The 23,603-nt window shown below is 38.6% G+C and overlaps 1 protein-coding gene across 1 annotated transcript in view; it reads left to right on the top strand.

The window, feature by feature from the left end:
• Window positions 1-5,513: 5,513 nt before the first annotated feature.
• Window positions 5,514-23,603, top strand: part of ACVR2A (activin A receptor type 2A) — a 93,401-nt gene continuing 75,311 nt past the window's right edge. The window contains exon 1 of the mRNA XM_007108046.4: window positions 5,514-6,277. Within this exon, the coding sequence (XP_007108108.1) occupies window positions 6,223-6,277 (55 nt within the window). The 5' untranslated portion in view covers window positions 5,514-6,222. The remainder of the gene's footprint in view (window positions 6,278-23,603) is intronic.

The raw sequence follows: 23,603 nt of genomic DNA on the forward strand, positions 1-23,603 counted from the left end.
AGCCCCTTCTTCCTATCCAGTACTACCACTCTTATTCTTTATCTCAACATCCTGTCAATTTTTAGAAATAATCCTCCCATTTGACAATTATTTGTTTACTTGCTATTTTTCTGTCTTCCTTATGATACTGTAAGCTCAATGAGGGCAGACACTATATACATTTCATTTATCACTCTACAATCAACACTTAGCACAAATCTTGTAGCTAATAATTACTTGTCCAATAAATGAATATCACAGATGAAGATGGACAATGTAATGAAAATGACTGATTCTTAAGCAGTCTTGCGTTATAGAATATTTTAGGACTATAGCATCAAAGCTTTATTTAAGATTTTAAGCATTTGTCAAAATGGATGAAAGGCACTGTTTTCGAGAAAGAGTGTTGGGTATATAGCCTATTCTCTACTTCAATGCCTCTCAAACTGTATTTGGCAAATTTCCAATCTATGAGACTTTTATAAAATACAATAACATTGAATTACTAAAAACATGAACTATAAATAAAAACAAAATATAAGCTCACTTATTTTTATTATTACCTTCAATTGTAGTAAAATTATTCTGTCAAGTTTCTACAAAAATTAAACAGTTGTTGTCAATGTCTGTACTAGTCTCATTGAAGATCAGTAACAAACAGTTTGAGGTTAACACTAGTTTGAGAACTGCACTTTGAGCAGTTTTGGTTTACTCCAACTTGAATGTCTTAAGTCATTGGCATTGGGTTAGGTAGGGTATCTCAAAGTCTCAACTCTTCTTTGTTATAGAAAGAATAGTTGAAAACTATTAGAAATAGAATAGTTAGAATACCAAGCAATAAAATAGTTGTAGCATTTATAAAACTTATAAAATTTAGAAATAAAAGTTAGAAAACTATTAGAAATAAGATAGAAAACTAAGTCCCTGTGGTCATGAGTATAAATTGGAGGATGGGCAAAAAAAAAAAAAAAAAACCTTCCCTGAATTAAGCCTGTTCTATTTCCCACATACTTACTGGATTTTGAACAAGTTGCTAGCGGGAGAAAAAGTCAAATGTTACCCTTGGGATGTTACAGGAAAACCAATTAGTTGTTGAGATTTTATTACTAGCTGGGTTGGTATAGCCTTGTAATCAAAGTGCCGGATACATTATTTCCATCACAGCTAGTTTCTCTTAACTCTTCTAACTCACTTTCCTGACCAAAATATTCTGCCTTAATGTTTTATCCCTTAGCCATTCCCACATCCTTATAACAGTACCAAAAGCTAGGATATAGGGAGTTTTCTTCCCACCTTGAGCATTTAGGGTGTGAAGGATATTCATGGAAGATATGCTTATTATTATCTGCCTTCCTTTGACTTACCAAGTTACTAAATTTCTTCCCCTTATATTATGCCTTACAGCTTAGGTATATAAGAAATTCTTTACTTGTGCCACTTCAGGAATGTCCATGTTATCTGAACATAGGAGTAGACTTTTACAGTAGCTGAAAGGAGCAGAAATACTTTAAAATCCTTCATCTAAGAGGAATTCAACATCCCTCATACTCCAAAGGGATTTTGTCATCTTGCTGAAGATGAAGGAAGAGATATTTGGCATGTCTTACTTATTTGTGGCTGTTGGTATATCCAAAGGCAGGTGAACACCTTAAGGTGAATTTCCTCATGATATATGGCATACTATCCAATCTCAAAGGCAAGGTCAATTCCAGCCCAGTTCAATTCCAGCCCTGCCTTGGAGCTGAAGCTTTAAACTTAATCTATACATTTTTGAGCCGTGTGAATTTCAAGCATAGGAAGAAATCAACTTTTGTTCTGGAAGCAGTCTATGATACTCATTTACCTCCGTTTCCTCATCCAGCCAACACACACTTGGATCTCTAGAGTAAATTGGCTTCTCGAGAGTCTTCCAGCTGGTAATAACTGGAAGTTCAGCTGAACTTCTGTCAAGACTCTGGACTTGAAATTCTGGCATTGGGACTTCCCTGGTGGCACACTGGTCAAGAATCCACCTTCCGATGCAGGGGACGCGGGTTGGATCCCTTGTCGGGGAACTAAGATCCCACGTACTGTGGGGCAACTAAGCCCATGAGCTGCAACTACTGAGCCTGCGTGCTCTAGAGCCCGAGTGCCACAACTAGAGAGAAGCCCGTGTGCCGCAACGAAGATACCATGTGCTGCAACTAAGGCCCGAAGCAGCCAAATAAATAAATAAATAAATTTTTAAAAAGGACTTCCCTGGTGCACAGTGGTTAAGAATCCTCCTGCCAATGCAGGGGACACGGGTTCAATCCCTGGTCCGGGAAGATCCCACATGCCGCGGAGCAACCGAGCCTGTGCGCCATTAACTACTGAGCCTGCACTCTAGAGCCCGCAAACCACAACTACTGAGCCACGTGCCACAGCTACTGAAGCCCATGCACCCTAGAGCCCGTGCTCTGCAGCAAGAGAAGCCACCACAATGAGAAGCCCACTCACCACAACGAAGAGTAGGCCCCCTCGCGGCAACTAGAGAAAGCCCACGCACAGCAACAAAGACCCAAAGCAGCCAAAAATAAATAAATTTATTTAAAAAAAATGTTAAGAAGAAATTCTGACATTGGAGTGGCTACAAGGCTAGGTATCAGGTTTGGGGACTGAGTGATGTTAGGTAAAGCTGTTTAACACATAACTGTCTTAATGCTCAGGCAGACCAGAATTCCTTTCATGTTTCCTTTTCCTTTCCTTTCCTTCCTTCCTAAACTCAGTTTGTACAGCTTGCATTGTGTTAGGGAGGTGTTGGATTCGTAGATAAGAAAAAGTGATTATAGAAAATAGGAAGGAAAGAGGGGCAGTAGGGTTAGCTGCAGCTACCTTTAGCTTCTTTTTAAGCTTTGGAATTCAAGTGGGAATTAGTCACATACTCTCATGTCTTATTCTGTTAAATTTTTTTTGAATTCTTTTTTTTCTACTTACAAACTAAATATTTCTAAAAATGAAAGAAACTAGCCACAAAGGGTTTCTGGTTCATGTGAACTGGGGAATATTCAATATGAAGTTAGTTTGTTGATCTAATTAATATAGGCATGTCTTTAGAATCATCAACATTAAGTATAATACTTCTATTTTACCTAGGTTTTTAAAAAATCTTTTTGAAATATAGTTGATTTACAATGTTGTGTTAGTTTCAGGTGTACAGCAAAGTGATTCACACACACTCACACAGGTTATTATAAGATTTTTTTTTTTTTTTTTTTTTTTTTTATTCTGCCGTACGCAGGCCTCTCACTGTTGTGGCCTCTCCCGTTGCGGAGCACAGGCTCTGGACGCGCAGGTTCAGCGGCCATGGCTCACGGGCCCAGCCGCTCTGCGACATGCAACATGTGGGATCTTCCCAGACCGGGGCATGAACCCGTGTCCCCTGCATCGGCAGGCGGACTCTCAACCACTGCGCCACCAGGGAAGCCCTATTACAAGATATTGAGTTTAGTTCCCTGTACTACACAGTAGGTGTCTGTTGGTTATCTATTTTATATACAGTAAGTATTTTTGAATTTTTTAAAAATGCAGAAGGTGGGAGTGAACACAGATTCAGGAACAAAATGGATAGTTACTGTTATTGGATGTTAATAACTTTTACCATGGAGTTATTTTAACTATTATTGAATAGTCTAGTGAAGACTTTGACTTGTTGCTCCTCTTTCATTTTACAGAAAAATATTTTTCATCTTCTCTTCCGTTCTTATACTGGAAATTTGGGTGGTAAGATAAGGAATATATTTTCAAGTTTTAGTCCTATTGCTGGTTATTCCAGTTATTCCACTTGCTCTGGTTTCACAATTCAAGAAAGATTGAAGCGATGCAGAGATAAGACAACAGTGGGGCCTGATTCAGGGCATAACTAACATCAAATTCCTGAATGAACTAAATAAAATACACTCTTCTACTCCAGAAATGTTAGGGAATGGAAGATTTATATTTATTCCTTGACCAGCTCATAAAGTCCAGAGAACTACATAATATGAGATTACATTTAGACACCCTGAAGACCAACTAGGGACTTTTCTTAACTGTTGCACAATATCATTCAAATTCTGAGCACCACGACTTGGGAGCTGGAAATCTTGGAGAGAGCTTAAAGAGCCACAGTGATTACTAATAACCTTGACAAGCTGCAGAAATGGCCAGATAATTACAGGATGAACTTAATAGAAATACACCGTAATTTACAGGACGAGAAAAATAAGACACTATAAGTACAGGGGAGAAAGCTTGGCTTTGTGGGAAAATGTGGGAATCAGTAAACCATAAGCAAAACATGAATTAGCCATATAGTCCAGATGTTTTATTTTTTATTAATAAAACCCCCAAACTTGTAGATTACATGTGAGAATATTGTATTTAAGAAACAGGCAGTTATCCCCTAGTCACTTATACAGTTATTTATTAAGCACCTATCATATCAGGCTGGACACTCTTAGGGCTGGCATAAAACGGGGAAGAAGACGTAAGACCCCCATCTTCACGGAGCTCGCTAAAGTGTGGAAAATAACAAAGCTAGTACCTTTAATACTCTCTTCAGTTTGTATTCTGTAGTCAACTCGAGTACAGCAAATACTGTGAGCTCCCTGAGGCAGAGATCCTACTTTTACATTTTGGATCCCATTCCATGCCTAGCAGCATCTTTTAAGCAATCAACTTGGATTAAGGGGTAAAAATTAGCCCTAAAAGAACTAAAATTTGAAAAAGTAAACACTTGTCTGATCATCAGATATGTCGATCGAAATCTGCAGGTTTCCTCTTCAGCGCGTTTTAAATATTTGAGAACCTATTACATGCAGAACAATTCTCAACACAATGCTTTGTGTACAAAAGAGAAGGTGGGAATGGATTCATATTGCACATCATGATAATTGCTGTGGAAATCCTGCCCGGGTGGACAGCCCATCCTCCACGGGTTATTTTTCCCCCTTTCTTTTCTTTTAGCCGAAAGACAAAACGCTTAAAGCAGAAGCCACAGGGGTGGGACACACCGCTAGGACTGGGGGTACAAACACCAGCTCCTGAAGCTCGGCAGGCGCGGAGGACCGACTCCCACCCCCGGCTTCCCGGCGCCCGGGATTTCAGAGCGGACGAGGCGTCCCCCCAGAGGAAAGACAGGGCGCCGCAGACGCCCCCCCCCCGGAGGAGTCACCAGTCACCCGCCCCGCCCCGGGGTCCTGTTCCTCATGGGCTCCCCCTGACCATTCGGACGTGCGCTCCGCAGAGAGGCCAGTGGAGCACGATTAGGTAACCAGGCACTCGAGACCCCAACAGCATTCACTTGCCACCCACTGGAGCCCCACCGCCCAGCAGGCCAAGCAGGCCGAACCACGAGGCCTCGCGGTATCGAGCCTCCGCCCGCCCCGCCTCCTCGCCCTCCTGCCGGCCCCGCCCTCGCTCTCTCACCCCTCCCCCGCTCCCGCCTTGCTTCCCCGACAATCTCCTCGCGCTCCCGGCCCGGCACGCGCGCTGCGCCCGGCCGCCGCTGCCACCGCCGCAGCCGCCGCCGCTGCGGAGCGTTCCTCCGCGGTGCCTGGCTTCCAGCTTCGGGCCGGAACCGGAAGTTTAGGGGGCGGGGCCGGCGGAGGCCAGGGGACCGAAAACGCGGCCGAGCCCGGAGCCCGGAGCCGGAGCCAGAGCCTGGACCAGAACTTGGCCGCCGCCTGCACTGCCGCCGCCGCCCGCCTCTCCTTCCCCGCGCCGCCGCCGCCGTTTCGGCCGCCACCGCCGCAAGCTCAACTGCCAGTGGTCCGGGGGACTTTGGGTGTCCGGGCTGAAGGTCGGTCCGGACGTCGGTCGGACCCAGCTCGGTTCCCGGACTGTCCGGGCGGCAGCGGACGCCGCAGCCGCCGCCTCTTCGTCGCCTCAGCCTGGCGTTTTGTTCCGAGAGACCCGAGAGGCGAGCGGAGCTGACAGTGATTTTGACAGTGATTTAAACCCGCTTTTGTTGTTGTTGGCTTTTCGTTGTTGGGTTTTGTGTGTTGTGCTTGTGTGTGGCGGTTTTCCCCCCGTGGTGCATTTTTTTTTAATTGTTGTGCTCGCTGTTTTTATTTTTCATTTTTTTTCCTCTTTTTTTTGACCCCGTGAACGCTTTTTTGGTCGGGGCTTCCGAATATGTTTTATGACGGTTGATTTTACACCAGGAGGTTTGTTTCCGAGGAAGACCCAGGGAACTGGATATCTAGCGAGAACTTCCTACGGCTTCCCCGGCGCCTCGGGAAAATGGGAGCTGCTGCAAAGTTGGCGTTTGCCGTCTTTCTTATCTCTTGTTCTTCAGGTAGGTGCATGGAGCGCGGCGCGGCGGGGCTGCTGCCGCTGCCGCTGCTGGCGGCTGCGGTTGTTGTCGGGTCGACGAGCTTCAGCGGAGCCTGGGGAGGTTTCCCCCCACCCGGAGCCCCTCGGCGGCCGCCCCCCAGGGCTGATTATGGTCTGGAAATCTCCATGAATTTTCCTCGTTTTGAGTTAGGTTGGTAAGAGTGACTGCTCTGTTGTTGTGGAAGTGAGAAAGTCATGGTTTGTGGCCGTAACACTGGATGACAGCGCTGGTTGGGTTGCAATTAAGCCGCAAATACCACAAGTGACAATTTATGCAAAGGTTTGAGACCCGAAAGGCGTATTCCAAAATGTCCTTTAGTGTGGCATCCTCCAAAATAAGGGTGGTTTTTTTTTGTTGTTGTTGTTTGTGTTTTAACGTCTTTTAATTAGTGCTTCAATGACTATCACAACAGAGATCAAGTCAGCTGCTGCTTAATTTTGACCGTGAGAAACAATGCATTATATCAGCAATTTCATCTAGGTCTCCCCTCACGTTTTCTTCAACTTCAGTGTCCAGCGGTGTTAAAAATAGTTGTAGTTGTTGTTGTTGGAGTATTAGCAATAACCCAGTGCAGAAGAGGTATGCCGCTGTGTGTTGGTAATATGCTGGCTTTCAACCACCATTTATGTGCTCTTTTCTGGCAGAGATTTTGCTTACCTACGGAATACTTATTTTAAACGCGTTGTATTGAAGCATTGTTTTCGGTTTAGAACAGCCCATTTGAAATTGTTCACACTGTCAGATACACTATAGTCTTCCAGGGTTGGAAGGATAATCTGGCCCATTTATATTTGAAATTTTGATTTTGTGAGAACGTTCTGTGGTTGCAACCAGTGGTTGGAAAACTAGTCTTTTGTATTTGAAATTCTGTAAATGAATACAGCATCTAGCTCAGAGGTGTGCAAATGTACCTAAGAGGAGAGTTAGTTTGATAGAAGAAACAATTTTAAAGTGGCAGTGGATCTATTTGTCATAAAATTCAATATTCAGGTACTAGGTTGTGAGATAGAATTATAGGGGGACAACGAATTGACAGGTTTCGTGGCCATGTCTTTATCTCGTTTGCCACAGGGAAATTAGAGGGTGGTAGTCTTTTCTTTGTGTACCTCTGTGGTGTGTGTATTTGTGTGTGTGTGTGTGTGTGTGTGTCCGTGTCCACCCATCCTCCCTGCCCCCCTTTCTAATAGAATCTTTTGTAATGTATAGAATTTTGCTGAATGGTACATTTTCTTGTGGTTAATAAATGGATAAAGTCTAGTCTTATGTCTGTAGTGGTATTGATCAGTTCCGGGTGGGCTGAATGTGTTGTGAAATGGCGATCATTGCCAGAGATTAACCAACAGAATCATGTCTGTTTAAATGGAAGAAAGAACATGCTTAAGGCAGGCTGACAGTTCTTTTTGTGCACGGTTTGGGGAGGAAGATAAACAATGGTGTCTCTGAAATGAATGAATACTGGATAACATTAAACCTCTTGCTTTTGTGACATAACTTAACCATGTAGTTTTAATTTTTCCTGTAGTACTCTTCCTCCTCTGGCCCTATATGTCTGGTTGGTGAACTCCTCTTGTTCTCATCCCTTTTTCTGATCTTCTGCCCTTGAGGAGGAGGGGCATCATGGCCACTGACCAAGGGATTGTGGACATTATTCCCTCCCGGACCCACCTGAGTCACACTAGGAGGCTATTCTTGAGCAGCCTCAAGGTATTACTTCTGGAAAAGAAGGCTGTCGCTATAGATCTTACAGCTTCCTTTGCTTGGCTTGGGAATAAAAAGAATTGAGCATTAGTTTCTTGTAGGATTATTTTCACTGAGTCAGGAGGTTAATAGCTAAATTTTGAAATAAAGTAATTTTGTTGCTGGAGAGCACATAGATATTGCACTTACATTAAACTAAGTATCGTTGCATAGTTTTTTAAAAAAATAAACAATCCTAAAATATAATTCTGTTGAAGATAATTGAAATAAATCTTAAAGACTTTCATCCATATTTATACATGAAGATTTTTATTACTTAAAGTATCTGATTTTTTTAAAGGGCTTTTGTTATGCATCAAATGCACTCTAAAAAAGGATTTTTATGTTTTTTTTTCCGAATTGATTTTTCTATGTAATATGTAATCTGGCCTGCTGGAAGCATGAGGATGGCTATTTTTATGAGAATTAAAAAATTTCTGAAGTTGTAATTTTTTTTGTTTATGGATATTTGATTTTTTAAAAAATCAGGTGAAGAACAGTAGTAAAGAGCAGTTTTATTTCAGTGTTTAGGATGGATGTTTACTGTTTTCTTTAGTATTTTGTGGACTTTGATTTTTCATTTTCCATCCCATGGTATGTATACTGGAGATTGATTGTGTAGACTATCTAGGATATGGCTAAGTGTATAATTCACTCCTCTCATTCTGGGGGAAACATTTTTGAGTTTTTCCCTCATGCTGAAATGCCTTCACATTCCCTTTGATTTTCAATTTTTTCATTAGTCTTTTCCTTCCTCAGGTTCTGTTTCAAAACACCAATCTACTTCTTAGTTGTTTTGTTTTTAAAGCATTATGGTTAGTTTGTATCATCCTCCAAATTTGTTAAAATGTGAGGATGAGTTTAATATTTTCTCTAGGACTTAGGTTTATCATATCTAGAGTGATGCAGCTATTGTGGTATTTGAGTTGCATTGGATAAGTTGAGAATTCTTTTGGTTTCTGTGGGAACTGGAACAGTCTGGTCCATATATTTGATGAAATAAGAAATGGAAATACAGTAATTTTGTGCATTTTCTTCAGTTCAGCTAGGCAATACTGTGTGTGTATGTGTGCATGGATGTGTGTGTATGTGTGGTTGAGGGGTCATTGGCAGTACAGTGAATCTTCTGGGACTCTTCTGAACTTTGACTAACAAGTGATAGATATTACATGCTTTGTTTTCAAAGGCAGTATCTCTCAAATATAGTCCGTGATCAAATTCAAATATAGTATCTTGGAACATTAAGACCAGAAGAAAAACAAAACAACACCCTCTCCCTCAATTCATTTTTTTCTGTTTATGATAAGCCAGTAGTTCTCAAGCTTGGGTGACTTTTGCTCCCCAGCCCCGCAGCTCTCCCCCAGGGGCCATTTAGAGACGTATTTGGTTGTCACAACTGCGTGGGGGGAGGGGAGGGTGTGCTACTGGTATCTATTGGGTAGAGGATGGGATGCTGGCTAATCATCCTATAATGCACAGGACAGCCTTCCACAACAAATAATTATCTGGCTCAGAATGTCAATAGTGTTCAGGTTGAAAAGCCCTATTCTAAACTCTTAATTTTAAAAAGCATTAGTGTATTAGTAAAAGGTCTCTGCTCCCCCTTACACAGTTAGTCATCTAAATTTTGCAGGTACATGGTATTGATGATCTCCAGCTGACCTTGTATTGAGAGTTTTCATTATCTTGTAAAATTAGAATGATTAGAAAAATAGGCTATAGGTATACACATTATTTCATCCTATTATGCTGTAATAAAAATATTTTGCTGACTGTTTTGAATAAACTTTCTCCTGTCACTTGTTATAGTGGAGTACTTATGAAGACTGCATATTCATGGATACGATGAATGATTGGTCAGAGTATCAAGTTTAATTATATTTGTTTTGATTCAGTAGTTTCTTTGCAATAATAGTCATCTTTAAGAATATTTCCTTTTATCCTTATTGAAATTACTGTGAGTGATGTGGTGGCAGCAGGTGTGTGGGGGGGGAGGGAAGGAAGGAGAAGAAGGAGGGAGGGAGAGGGAGAGAGGGAGAGAGAGAGATTAATATGGTATCTGAAAGTTTTGTAAGTTTCGTATGGAAGAAATATTTTCACTATTATATTTTACCTGAATGGAAAAACTGAATTTACACCTTGAGTTTTGTTTTTTTTTAAGAGTATTTCCTTTACCTAGCAAACTTTAATTTTAAGAAGCTTTTAAAGTAATTTCTTAATTACATAATTTTCTTGAGAATCATTATCTGGGTTTTGGTTACCATTAGACTCATTTAGGCTATACTGCTAAGTAATATTCTATGATCTATTGCAGACCCTTGTCCTTTTTGAGGTTAAAATTTGACCATAATTAAAAAGTGCATACCTGTTTTGAACTCTGGTTTTAAGGAAGTTAACTCAGCCAGCCAGGATAAGAATTACAGTGAAATACTTAAAATAAGTAGCACTAACCAATAGAGAGGAAAAATTCTGAAGTTGCTCCCACAGAAAAGTATACAAGTAAGTCTCATACTTTCTTTGTAACACATCTCCCCAGACATATCTCTGGTACTAACTGACATTTTCACCTTTTGTGTCCATCAGACTCATTGTTTCATGAGAAGTAAAGCATAACTAAACCAAATGAGATTTTAATAATCTTTAAATTGTCTCTTTAGATTCTAAAACTATTTTGTTGCTTTTTTAGTTTTGTCATTATTCTTATTTCTCAGTTGGTGTCTCATAAATCTGTGATTTAAATTTGTCTTTTCATGCTCTCTAATGTTGCCACTATCATGGTGCCCCTCAGTAAGTTAGGTAAGGTTGGCAACATTTGATATTGAGGTCACTAGCACTCCTCAGTTTTATTCCATATTCTGTAACTCATCATTTCTTCCATTCCCTTTCATTGTGATTCGGTTTCTACTTTCCTCTCTTCTTTATCTTCTCTGTCCCTTCTGTACTTCCCTCCCTATACTGTAGGCTGCTTGCTTGTGGAACCCACTTGTTCCTTAGTCTCAAGGGTGGTTCAGGAGGGCTCACCCTTGGTTTAAATCTAAAGGGATTGAATTTAGAATGCTTGAGAATTGACCAGATAGTCTTTTCTACTGTTCTTTCATTTGTTGGTTTCTGGAATACCACACACACTTGGGACTGGTGTTACTCTCTTGGAAACAAATGGCTTGAACTTTACATTGCTCTGGTTCATATGCCTTTCTGATATTCTGTTTTTCTTTAACTCTTGCTGCTTTCAAAAAGTCTATCTCTTATTATTATTCATTCATCACCTCTGTTTAAGCCAAAATTTGACCAGACCAGAGAGTATATTTATTGCCACAGCTGGGACCACATTAGCTTCCTCTGTGGTGTATTTAATTGTTAGGTTATAATAGTCATGTCTAGACAGAACATTGATTTCAAATTGACTATTGAATATGAAAGTTCCAGGAATAGTATATAGAGGAAGGAGAAGGAAAAGTCAAGAAGGTGAGAAAACTGCAGATAGCAATTGACTTTCCATCGTTCTCCAGCTGTTCTGTTAGTCACTTTCATATACGCAACACATCTAGTGGTTATGCTTTGTTTAATAAACGGATCTAAAGGGAACGTGCTGTTGTTCCTGAGGTTGGATTTCTTAAACTATTAGTATGGTGACTTAAGGGGAAAAATGGGAGGTTCTTAAGCGGTTGGGGTGGTCAGTAGACTTGGGTTCTGGTGCCAGCACTGCCACTGTACAGCTCATCTATCATTTCTCTTACCTGAATTATTGTAGTATCTTTCTAGCTATGACTAGCTAAGTTCCCTGCCTCTAATTCCTCTTCCAATCCAACCACATACCTGCCAGACTGACCTCATTAAAAAATAAGTCTGAATATGTCACTCCTGCTTAAAACCTTTCATGGACTGTGAGTCACCTTTAACATAAAATCTGAAGTCTTAGAAGGGCACACAAGGTCCTTTATCATTTAGATCCTGCCTGTTTTCTCTAACCTCTTGGTATAGAGGATAAGAGTATAGGCTCTGGAGTTGGACTTTCTTGCTTTTACATCCTCGCTTCACAACTTAACCTTAGGCAGATCACTTCACCTTTTGTGCTTCAGTTTTGTCATCTACAAAATGGGGATATTAATAGTGCCTACCTCACATAGTGGTTTGAAGATTAAATGTCAGATAAATTCTAGGTATTCTGCTGTGGCTCCTCCTGAGCATGAGTCCTATATTCCAGATATACAAACTCAACTTGCAGTTTCCTGAATGTGTCCTCCTTTATTGTATATTAGTATGGTACTTTTGTACATGTTATTTCTTTCTCCTTTACCTGGCTAACTCCTTGTGTTTAAGACTGAGAAGTACCACCTCTTTAAAAATAACAGTTCTCTGCCTCTCAGCCCGGATTGAGTTAGTTGATTTCTATTCTTTATAAATGACCTTGATTTCAGTAATTAATGTAAATGTTTACTTGCATATATACAGTATAGACTCTGAGCTCTTTGAAGACATCTTCTCTTTATCCACAAACCCACTCCTAAAACCTGGTATACAATACATGCTTAGCAAATGCTTACTGAATAAATGAAGTGACATTTTTTTCATTTCTGGGCCTGAGTTTCTTTTGTGTATTAAAGCGATAAACTTGGATTAGATGATCTCTGAACTTTTTTCCTACTCTAAAAGCTTTATTATTCTATAGTTCTAAGGATATAATTTAATAGTGACATTTTATTAAGAAAAAGTGATTTTGCTGGTTGTTTTTTTTAGTATCCTTAAGTTCTGCCCCCTTTTTTAATGCCATGTCTCGGTTCCTTAGACTAAATCTTTTAATATAATTTGAATTGTATAGATTTAGAAGACATCGTAGAGTGCTTCAAATTCAGTGGCTTTCAGCTTTTTTGACCATAACCCACAATAAGAAATACACGTTGTCGTGACCCAGTTCCCATATACATAAATATGTATGTGTAGTTATCAGAAATAGAAGTTTCATGAACTTATTGTGTGCAGGACACTTTTGTTTGTTTTTATATTCTATTTCATTAACAATTTTTGATTATGACCCATTAATTAATTCAGTGACCCACTAATGGGTTCTAAACTCCTAAAAAAATATTGCCTTTATTCTTTCCACCCAATCCTCTGAGTAGAGAAGGAAGCTGCCTACATAAGTATGTGCAATAAAAAATATGTGCAGTGAAAAATATGCTCATTATTTAATCTGCAATGGAGTACTTGTGCCTAGGTGTAGAATATAGGGAAAACTGGTCCCAAGGGAGAACATGGACCTACCCTGACTGAGCTCGTCTCTCTCCTGGACTAGCTGGATGACTTATGCACACACAAAGGTGCTAAAACAAAATTAGATTGTAATTTGAACAGTTCAGATATTTTCATTTAGGAAAGGCTTGTTGGAGGAGATAGGTCCCAATAATAGGAAAAAAAATGTCTTGGCAGGAGGTTAAGTATATTCATCTTAATATGAGGATTAGGAACAAAATGGGATGAGGAATACAGAAAGCATTTGTGAGTAAACTTGACTATGGATGGAAGGCAAGCTGAAATGGAGGAATTTTTGACTAAATCTGAGGAAGAGATTTCTGTGATGAAAAAATGTTTATAACTGCTTGAAGTAGAACAGTCTCAGTTGAGAGGGTTAAATCCAGATGAAAAGTAATTAAAACCAAGAGGAGGCATGCGGGTGGATGATGGAGACCCTGATAGATGTCCCAAATACTTAAAGTATGTGGACTATAAAATAGAAAAACAGCTTGGAGATTAAGGTAGGATGGTAGCACTACTAAATAAAATTGGTAAAGAAATAACAAGCCAGAAGAAAATAGGAAGCACTTTCATAAGTAAAGAAATTCTACAGACAGAGATGAATTTAGAATATAAGCATGAATGAAAATATAAACAGATTTGGGAAAATAAAAGTTCATAAAAAACATGAGAGCATATAATATTCTTTAACACACATACATTGTATGGTGGATATGTCTCCATTGTGAGGTTGAGTTTATTCTAAGCTCTAGTAGCTCAATGTGTTGTTTGTGTTTAAAAAATGGTCAGATTCCAGTAATTGCAGTGATTGCTCATACTGGTCATTCAGATTATATTCTTTGAAATCTATGTGAGGCATTTTCTTCACAGTAAATTATATAAAAGTAGTTTTATACCATTCTTTTCAGTACCATTCTTTTGGACTAGATAAAAGTATTTTTTTTTCTTTGGCTGACTATCAGTAGCTGTAATCATATTGGGAATCATTATGTTCTCTAATGTAGCTGAAGAAAAATAAATGTAAAGCAATGAGATAATTATTAGGAGGACTCATGAAGGGGGGGATTGCCTTTTTAAAATGAATCGTCTTTACATATCATAGTAATAAGCCTACCTTATGGGCTTCCCTGGTGGTGCAGTGGTTGAGAATCCGCCTGCCGATGCAGGGGACGCGGGTTCATGCCCCGGTCCGGGAAGATCCCACATGCTGCGGAGCGGCTGGGCCCGTGAGCCATGGCCACTGAGCCTGTGCGTCAGGAACCTGTGCTCCGCAACGGGAGAGTCCACAGCAGTGAGAGGCCCGCGTACCGCAAAAAAAAAAAAAAAACCTATCTTATCTAAAGCTTTTGAGAAAGGATTTTTTCCTACTTATGATTACTAACTATATTTTATAGAAATGAGACCTCTACTGGGAAAAATCTGTTGGTCTTCACATCTTTATGATATATTGCAAATCAAGCTTGTTCCAAGGCATTATTTCAAGAGGAAGAGGCATGGGCAAGTTGTCAGATGTTGGAAAATTTCTAAAATGCTGAGATTAATTTTTTAAAATTTGTAAACCAAGATGTAGTAAATGAAATAATATGCCACATAACACAGTAGCTGGTTCATAGTTGATCTTACATACATGTCAGTTTTTAACCTATCTTTAAAAACGTAATAGGTAAAACATTTAAATATACAGATTCAGTTCTTGGGAGGTTTTAAAAATTTGCTAGTAAATTACTTATAAGTTAATATGAAATAATATTCTGACTAAATGATTCAGCCAAAGAAAATATCAATAACGCTGCCACATAGGTGCCAGGAAACATCTAGAACATTCAGCTATCATAGTTCTTTTACAAAGAGTTCTTTAAGGTCTCATTGTTCTAGCATGCATTGAAAGGAAACATTGGCATTAAACCTTCATCTTTATTTATTTGTTGGAATTTAAAGTATTTCTCATAGGAAATTTCACCTAAACCTTAAATGTTTTAAAACTTTTCATGTAAAATCTTGAAAGATTCTCCAGTCAGTTTTGGTGTACCAGTACCAGCTACCAGCCACAAACTTCGTAAACATTATCAGTGGAGTTTTGAGGTCAATATTTTGAATGTGGTATAATATTTTGGACTAAAACTTAAGAGTCTCTCATTTAAATTCCTGCTTTCCTACTGACTCTTCTTTGACCTTGGTAACCATGTAAACTTTACTCATCACTAACTTAAAGAGGATGAAATAAGTATTCTTCATTTAACAAATATTGAACTACATGCTAGGGGTACTGCTAGGTGGTTGGGATGTAGCAGTGAACAAGACAGATATGATAATGCCCTCACAGAGCTTACAGTCATAAAGTAAGTAGTCAAATGAATAAAATAATTACAAATTGTCATATGTGCTCTGACAGGGTTCTGAGAGGGTAACTCTTTATTTGCCTCACATCACCTATCACAGTCTCTGATTATTCAGTTTATTTATCTACCTATTTATCATCTGTTCTTTCCACTACTAGAGTGTAAATTCTGTGAGGGAAGGTTTCTCACTTATTCATCACAGTACCCCCAGGTCATGGCACGGTTTCTGGCACAGAGTAGAAGCTCAGTAGATATTTGGCTGGCTGCCTGAAGAAATGAATGCAAGGATGGGACTGGAGAGATAGATAGGGACAAGATCCTGCAGGGCTTTTGATCTAAGTTGGGAAAGAGACGAAAGGGCAATGGAAAGCAAAGAGCTTTAAGGAGGAGCTTGACCTGGGTTATGTGTTAAGATCACTGGCAGCTATCTGGAAAATATATTGGAGGTGTGTAGGAGTGAGGAGGTGAGACCAGTTAGGAGACTGGTACGTCAGCCTAAGCTAGAGAGACTCTTAAGATCCTTTCTAGCTTTGTATTCTAGAACTTGCCTACACTTACCAGTCTTCCTCTCTTATTTTACTAGTTACCCCATTTTTTCCCCTACTTATTATTACTTAAGAAAAATGGATAGCTTATTGTGCATGTGAGAACTGAATACAACGTCTCAAAAAAAAAAAAAACCTCAGAAAGAGATAAAACACAGACCAGAGGTTATTTAATTTTTGTGGCAAATTCCTATCTTTAGATTCCATGTACCTGCTAATTTATATTCTTACTAACCATTCCTATTTCTCTCTGAAACTTTGGCTTTACTTCTTTTCAAATTCCTATTTTTAAAAAAATAATGTCACTTCTTTATTGTTTTAACATGTAATATATGGTATTGTTGAAATGGCTGAAGATTCAGAAGCAGAAAACTCAGCATATTTTGTATCTTAATTCTTAGGAATTTGATATATTTACGGGTTATCAAGGTCTTACAATAAAGGCTGAAAGGATAAATAGTTAATACTGTGGGCTATTATTTTTACTCAGGGCAATCGCCTCTGTTAAGTAGTTAGCTTGAATATTTTTATCTGAAAGATTTCAAGCCTCTACTGTTAGTGGGAAGGGGAGGTGGTGCTTGGCACAGGGAAATCAACTATATTGGCAGAAGTTCAGCAGCATCATCTTTGACTAGGGAAAAACTGCATTATTATACAGATATAAAGCCAGAAGAGATGTTAAACTCTACTGAATTTAGCAATATAATAGTGGCTGCCTCTTTTCATTTGGTTTCATTTAGTTTCTTTCATTTTGGAAGTAGGTAAACCTAACTGCCTGTCTTTGGTTAGCCATCTTCTTCTGTAAAGAAGTGTAGCTTCACCCTGTAAATATTACAGGCCATTTTATTTATTATGACGTTAAAGTAGTTCTAGAAGAACTGGTTGCTAGGCTTTGTGCTACTTGGTAGTGGAGTTTCATACATACAAGGTTAGTGAGTAGAATTTGCTAATTACTTTTTTTTTTAAGCTAAGAGTTGAAATTAACTTCTGTAAGTACATTTTAAAATGGTTTGGGGAGAAATGAGAAGTCAAAGCTAAAAGAAAATGATAAAAAATGAGTAAGGGCAGTTGCAAGATATTAATTATTCAAGATGAGCATGGTAATAGTAAAGCAATTTGATTAGTAGGCATTCAGAAGAAGAATAAAATCCCTTTCTAAATGACCATCCTTTTATTCTCTATAAATATTGCATAATAAATCTTTTCAGGTAACCTTTTAAAATATTCTGTTCTTTAGTTCTTTAGAGATAAATAATACCGGTTTGGGTGTTGAATTAGGAAATTAATTGCTAATTATATTGTTTGTTAAAATGTAAATAGAGATTGCCTATTAGCTGAGAGGGCTAGAAATAATAGAAGCAATTAAATTAGTAGGGTTTAACTGCTGAGAGGACCTAACAAACTATCAGGTACTATTTTCTCTATTAACTATCTCTGTCAGAATCATTTTTATGATGAATAAACTACTCAAACCGAAAAATGAAATAAAATTAAAAGCTTAGGATCAGAGAAGAATATTGTTACATATTTTTTCTTTTTGAATCAGTGAAGGGTAGTTTTGGTCTTTTATCTACAGATCTTTCACCGCTGTAGCCCAAGAATAGCCCTACATCAAGATTTGTAATTCTTAGTCTAGCAACATATATTTAGCAATCCTGTTTAAGCAGGATTTTTATAATTAATATCTAGTCTTATTTCCATGATACGGAAAGAAATCAGCTCCCTAAGAGAGTATAAGAGTAGATGAGCCTAGTCTGTTAACAAGATTGTAGAATTTTCTACCTTTGGAACATGTGGTTACCCAGCAAGGACTAGTTACAGAAATAGAAGCTAATCTTGTTGGTACAAGCGTAGCTGTTGCTTTCAAAGAATGGTTTTCTCAAAAACAAACAAATAGCATTAGGTCCTTCATTTCAAATTCAGTGAAAGTAGTTAATTATGCAGTTTGGGGGCAGGTATAGTAGAAACAACGAACATTCTGTAGGGAGAAAACTTACCTGTTGGGCCTTTCTTTACCATGGTGTGATATACCATGTGAACTTGGGAAAATTCCATAACCTTAGTTTATTCATCTGTAAAATGGAGTTTATAGTACTGCCTCACAAGATTACAGTGAGTATCAAAGGCTGCGTGCACAGACATAAGCACACTCGTGTGTGTATATATACACACACACATACATATATATGAAGCTTTAAAAACTTCATAATGTTATTCAAAATATTTGTAATAAATGATTTTTTTCAAGGAGAGCAATAGAAGAGGTTCAAGTGAACTGTAATAACACTTTTAATTCAGAATTTGTGATTCTTCATAAGTAGACATTTATCTTTACCCTGTGAATAAAGGAATTAATTCTGTGAACAACTAAATATAAAATCTTAGAAGAATGTCTATTCCTTACAGTGACCCATAGCTCCTACAAACAAATCAACTGTTTCTTATTCCTCCAAACTTTTTTTCCCACTTGCCTTCCATTAATACTTATGAGGGGGACCATATCCGACTTATGCACTGTAGTTTCCCCAGTGTTTGACACATAATAGGTGCTTAACAAATATTTGTGAATGAATATTGAATGCTTTGAAGTGCTTAGGATAGAGTCCACAGACTCTTTTGTAAAGGGCCAGATAGTAAATATTTTAGTCAGTCTCTTTTGCAGCTACTCAGCTCTGCCAGTTGTAACACAAAAGCAGTCATAGACAATACGTAAATGAGTCAGTGTGACTGCGTTCCAATAAAACTTTATTTATAGATACTGGAATTTGAATTTCATATAATTTTCATGTGTCACAAAATAGTATATTCTTTTTTTCAACCATTTGAAAATGTAAAAACCATTGTTCAGCATCTGTACAGCTGCAAACTGGATTTGACCCGTGGGCAATAGTTTACCAACCCCTGGCATAGTGCATTGTATAAGTAGCACCCTCCCCCAACTTAGAAATAAATATATTATTTTCCAAAAACTTTGTTTGGAACCTGGGAAGCATTTTCTTATAGGATGATCGTCATCTGTGTTGGTTACGTTCCCAGACCAATCTACAAGCCTGTTTTACCTCCAGTGTTCTGTATTCCAGCAATACAACTTTATCCCTAGGAATAACACTGTGTCTGAGGGAAAATGGATTTAGTATTCCTTCTGAGACCAGAAGAAACACAGACTCTTCCCAGCACTATCAGAATTTCCTTCTTCCCTGATCTCTTATTTTGAGTACCCTGCTCCCTGGGGCTTCAATAGGGTGGTATGGTGACAGGACTAAAAAGCGCTTTGTGAATGTGATTAGGGAGGAGAAAGGTGGTGGGGAGAGAAGAATGAAAGAAAATAGAAAATATCAGGATGAATCACACACAGTACGGGTAGTACTGTTTTGTGAAACCTCAGTTATGTGTGTGATTGTATGTATACGTGTACTGGGTCACAGTGAAAAATGTATTTCTTACTGTGATTTGTAGTCAGAATGTTTGAAAGCCTGTGGTTCTAAGGGTTTGAGATAACTGATCCTGAGATCTTTTTTCCCCTCTTACTGCGTATGAGAGCCAAATGAAAAATATAAAGGAAGGCTCTTGACCACAGTGTGTTTCTGGTAAAGAGTTACCTTATGAGGTAGTTAACCTGTTTTACAGGTGAGAAAACATGGTCATACAGCTAATAAGCATCACAATTGAGATTCAAACAGATTCTTACCTTATTTAAGAATATGTGCTTGATACATTATACCATGTTGTTTTCCCTGTAGGGAAAGAAGCCATGTATGACTTCCGTTGTGTTTCAGAGGATGAAAAACATCCCAATTGGTGGCAGCTCACCAGATTTCTTGAGACATTGGCTTAAGTATTAGGACAGGGCCACTGGAAGAAAATGCTTAGGAACTCTATATGAAGAATGACATGATGTGTTAGAAAAGAAGGGGCTCTGTCATTTTACCTTTAATTTGTCTTATTTCTCCTCTGTACTACTATCCCTGCTCCTTCATACCTCACCACCAACATGGACTGTTAATTCATACTAGAAACAGCAAGGAAGGGTTTGAGGATGAGGTTTAGTGAGGAAGAGTAATATAATCTTGTCTTTAGCTGAAAGGAGAATGAGGAGGGAAACCCAAGTAGCTGGGCCACCTGGCCACCCAGATGAATTGGCTGTTCCCAAGTGGCATTGTATAAGTGGCCGTAGGTAGAAAAGGACCTGCTATTAATTGTGATATAAGCCGAAGTCTTGGCTTTAGAGACTTGCAGCTTTGATATGCTAATTGTGTTTTATTTATAACATTTACATTTATTTATATATTTATTGGGCTCTGGTTTAATTCTAAAACATCAGCTGGTATCCAGGGAAGAATACACTTGGCTCTCCCTGGGTTCCCCATCCGTGGATTCAATCAATTGGGTATCAGAAATATTTGGGAAAAAAATTCCAGGAAGTGCCAAATTTGCTGCACATTGGCAGCTATTTCCATAGCATTTACATTGCATGAGGTATTATGAGTAGTCTAGAGATGATTTAAAGTATACATGAGAATGTTCAGGTTATATGCAAATACTGCATCATTTTATAGAAGGGACTTGAACATCCTCTGGTTTTGGTATCCTTGGGAGGGGTGGGAAAGGTGTCCTGGAATCAATCTCCCTTGGATACCCAAGGACGACTGCACTAACATTTCCAGTTATGTAATCTGGTGGTATTGTTTTATATAGAAATATGGGGAGATCTTTTCAGAAAACTATAGAGTGGAGTAGTGCATCATTCAGTAGTATCAATATATTCACAAATGAGAATAACTCAAAATCTTTTTTCCAAAGTGAGATAGAGACAAAAGGGAGCGAAATTGAGTTATTTGTAGTGAGGTGGATGGACCTAGAGTCTGTCATACAGAGTGAAGTAAGTCAGAGAAAAATACCGTATGCTAACACATATATATGGAATCTAAAAAAAAAAACAAAAATGGTGATAAAGAACCTAGGGGCAAGATGGGAATAAAGACGAAGACCATCTAGAAAATGGACTTGAAGATATGGGGAGGGGGAAGGGTAAGCTGGGAGAAAGTGAGAGAGTGGCATGGACATATATACACTACCAAATGTAAAATAGATAGTGGGAAGCAGTCGCATAGCACAGGGAGATCAGCTCCACCTAGAGGGGTGTGATTGTGTGGGAGGGAGGGAGATGCAACAGGGAAGAGATATGGGGATATGTGTATATGTATAACTGATTCACTTTGTTATAAAGCAGAAACTAACACACCATTGTAAAGCAATTATACTCCAATAAAGATGTTTAAAAAAAAAAAGACAAAAGGGAGTGGGTGTGTTAGGGGAATAACTGTAACTTCCAAAAGTGTATGTAGTTTTATTTTCTCAATATTTGAATATCATCACTTCTGGGAGGGTAACTTCTTTTTATTAATGCTTTATAGTTTTCTTTTTTTAAAAAAAATAAATTTATTTATTTATTTTTGACTGTGTTGGGTCTTCGTTTCTGTGCGAGGGTTTTCGCTAGTTGCGGCGAGCGGGGGCCACTCTTCATCGCGGTGCGCGGGCCTCTCACTTATCACGGCCTCTCTTGTTGCGGAGTATAGGCTCCAGACGCGCAGGCTCAGTAGTTGTGGCTCACGGGCCCAGTTGCTCCACGGCATGTGGGGTCTTCCCAGACCAGGGCTCGAACCTGTGTCCCCTGCATTGGCAGGCAGATTCTCAACCACTGCGCCACCAGGGAAACCCCCGCTTTATAGTTTTCTAAGTGATTTCATGTATGTTCCTATTTGATCCTATGTGAACCTATTTAAATTTACATTTATTTATATATTTATTGGACTCTGGTTTAATTCTAAAACATCAGCTGGTATCCAGGGAAGAATACACTTGGCTCTCCCTGGGCTCCCCATCCGTGGATTCAACCAATTGGGTATCAGAAATATTTGGGAAAAAAATTCCAGGAAGTGCCAAATTTGCTTTATGATTACTAACTATATTTTATAGAAATGAGACCTCTACTGGGAAAAATCTGTTGGTCTTCACATCTTTATGATATATTGCAAATCAAGCTTGTTCCAAGGCATTATTTCAAGAGGAAGAGGCATGGGCAAGTTGTCAGATGTTGGAAAATTTCTAAAATGCTGAGATTAATTTTTTAAAATTTGTAAACCAAGATGTAGTAAATGAAATAATATGCCACATAACACAGTAGCTGGTTCATAGTTGATCTTACATACATGTCAGTTTTTAACCTATCTTTAAAAACGTAATAGGTAAAACATTTAAATATACAGATTCAGTTCTTGGGAGGTTTTAAAAATTTGCTAGTAAATTACTTATAAGTTAATATGAAATAATATTCTGACTAAATGATTCAGCCAAAGAAAATATCAATAACGCTGCCACATAGGTGCCAGGAAACATCTAGAACATTCAGCTATCATAGTTCTTTTACAAAGAGTTCTTTAAGGTCTCATTGTTCTAGCATGCATTGAAAGGAAACATTGGCATTAAACCTTCATCTTTATTTATTTGTTGGAATTTAAAGTATTTCTCATAGGAAATTTCACCTAAACCTTAAATGTTTTAAAACTTTTCATGTAAAATCTTGAAAGATTCTCCAGTCAGTTTTGGTGTACCAGTACCAGCTACCAGCCACAAACTTCGTAAACATTATCAGTGGAGTTTTGAGGTCAATATTTTGAATGTGGTATAATATTTTGGACTAAAACTTAAGAGTCTCTCATTTAAATTCCTGCTTTCCTACTGACTCTTCTTTGACCTTGGTAACCATGTAAACTTTACTCATCACTAACTTAAAGAGGATGAAATAAGTATTCTTCATTTAACAAATATTGAACTACATGCTAGGGGTACTGCTAGGTGGTTGGGATGTAGCAGTGAACAAGACAGATATGATAATGCCCTCACAGAGCTTACAGTCATAAAGTAAGTAGTCAAATGAATAAAATAATTACAAATTGTCATATGTGCTCTGACAGGGTTCTGAGAGGGTAACTCTTTATTTGCCTCACATCACCTATCACAGTCTCTGATTATTCAGTTTATTTATCTACCTATTTATCATCTGTTCTTTCCACTACTAGGGTGTAAATTCTGTGAGGGAAGGTTTCTCACTTATTCATCACAGTACCCCCAGGTCATGGCACGGTTTCTGGCACAGAGTAGAAGCTCAGTAGATATTTGGCTGGCTGCCTGAAGAAATGAATGCAAGGATGGGACTGGAGAGATAGATAGGGACAAGATCCTGCAGGGCTTTTGATCTAAGTTGGGAAAGAGACGAAAGGGCAATGGAAAGCAAAGAGCTTTAAGGAGGAGCTTGACCTGGGTTATGTGTTAAGATCACTGGCAGCTATCTGGAAAATATATTGGAGGTGTGTAGGAGTGAGGAGGTGAGACCAGTTAGGAGACTGGTACGTC

Source organism: Physeter macrocephalus, chromosome 2 (assembly GCF_002837175.3).
Source record: "Physeter macrocephalus isolate SW-GA chromosome 2, ASM283717v5, whole genome shotgun sequence".
NCBI classification, from domain to species: domain Eukaryota; kingdom Metazoa; phylum Chordata; class Mammalia; order Artiodactyla; family Physeteridae; genus Physeter; species Physeter macrocephalus.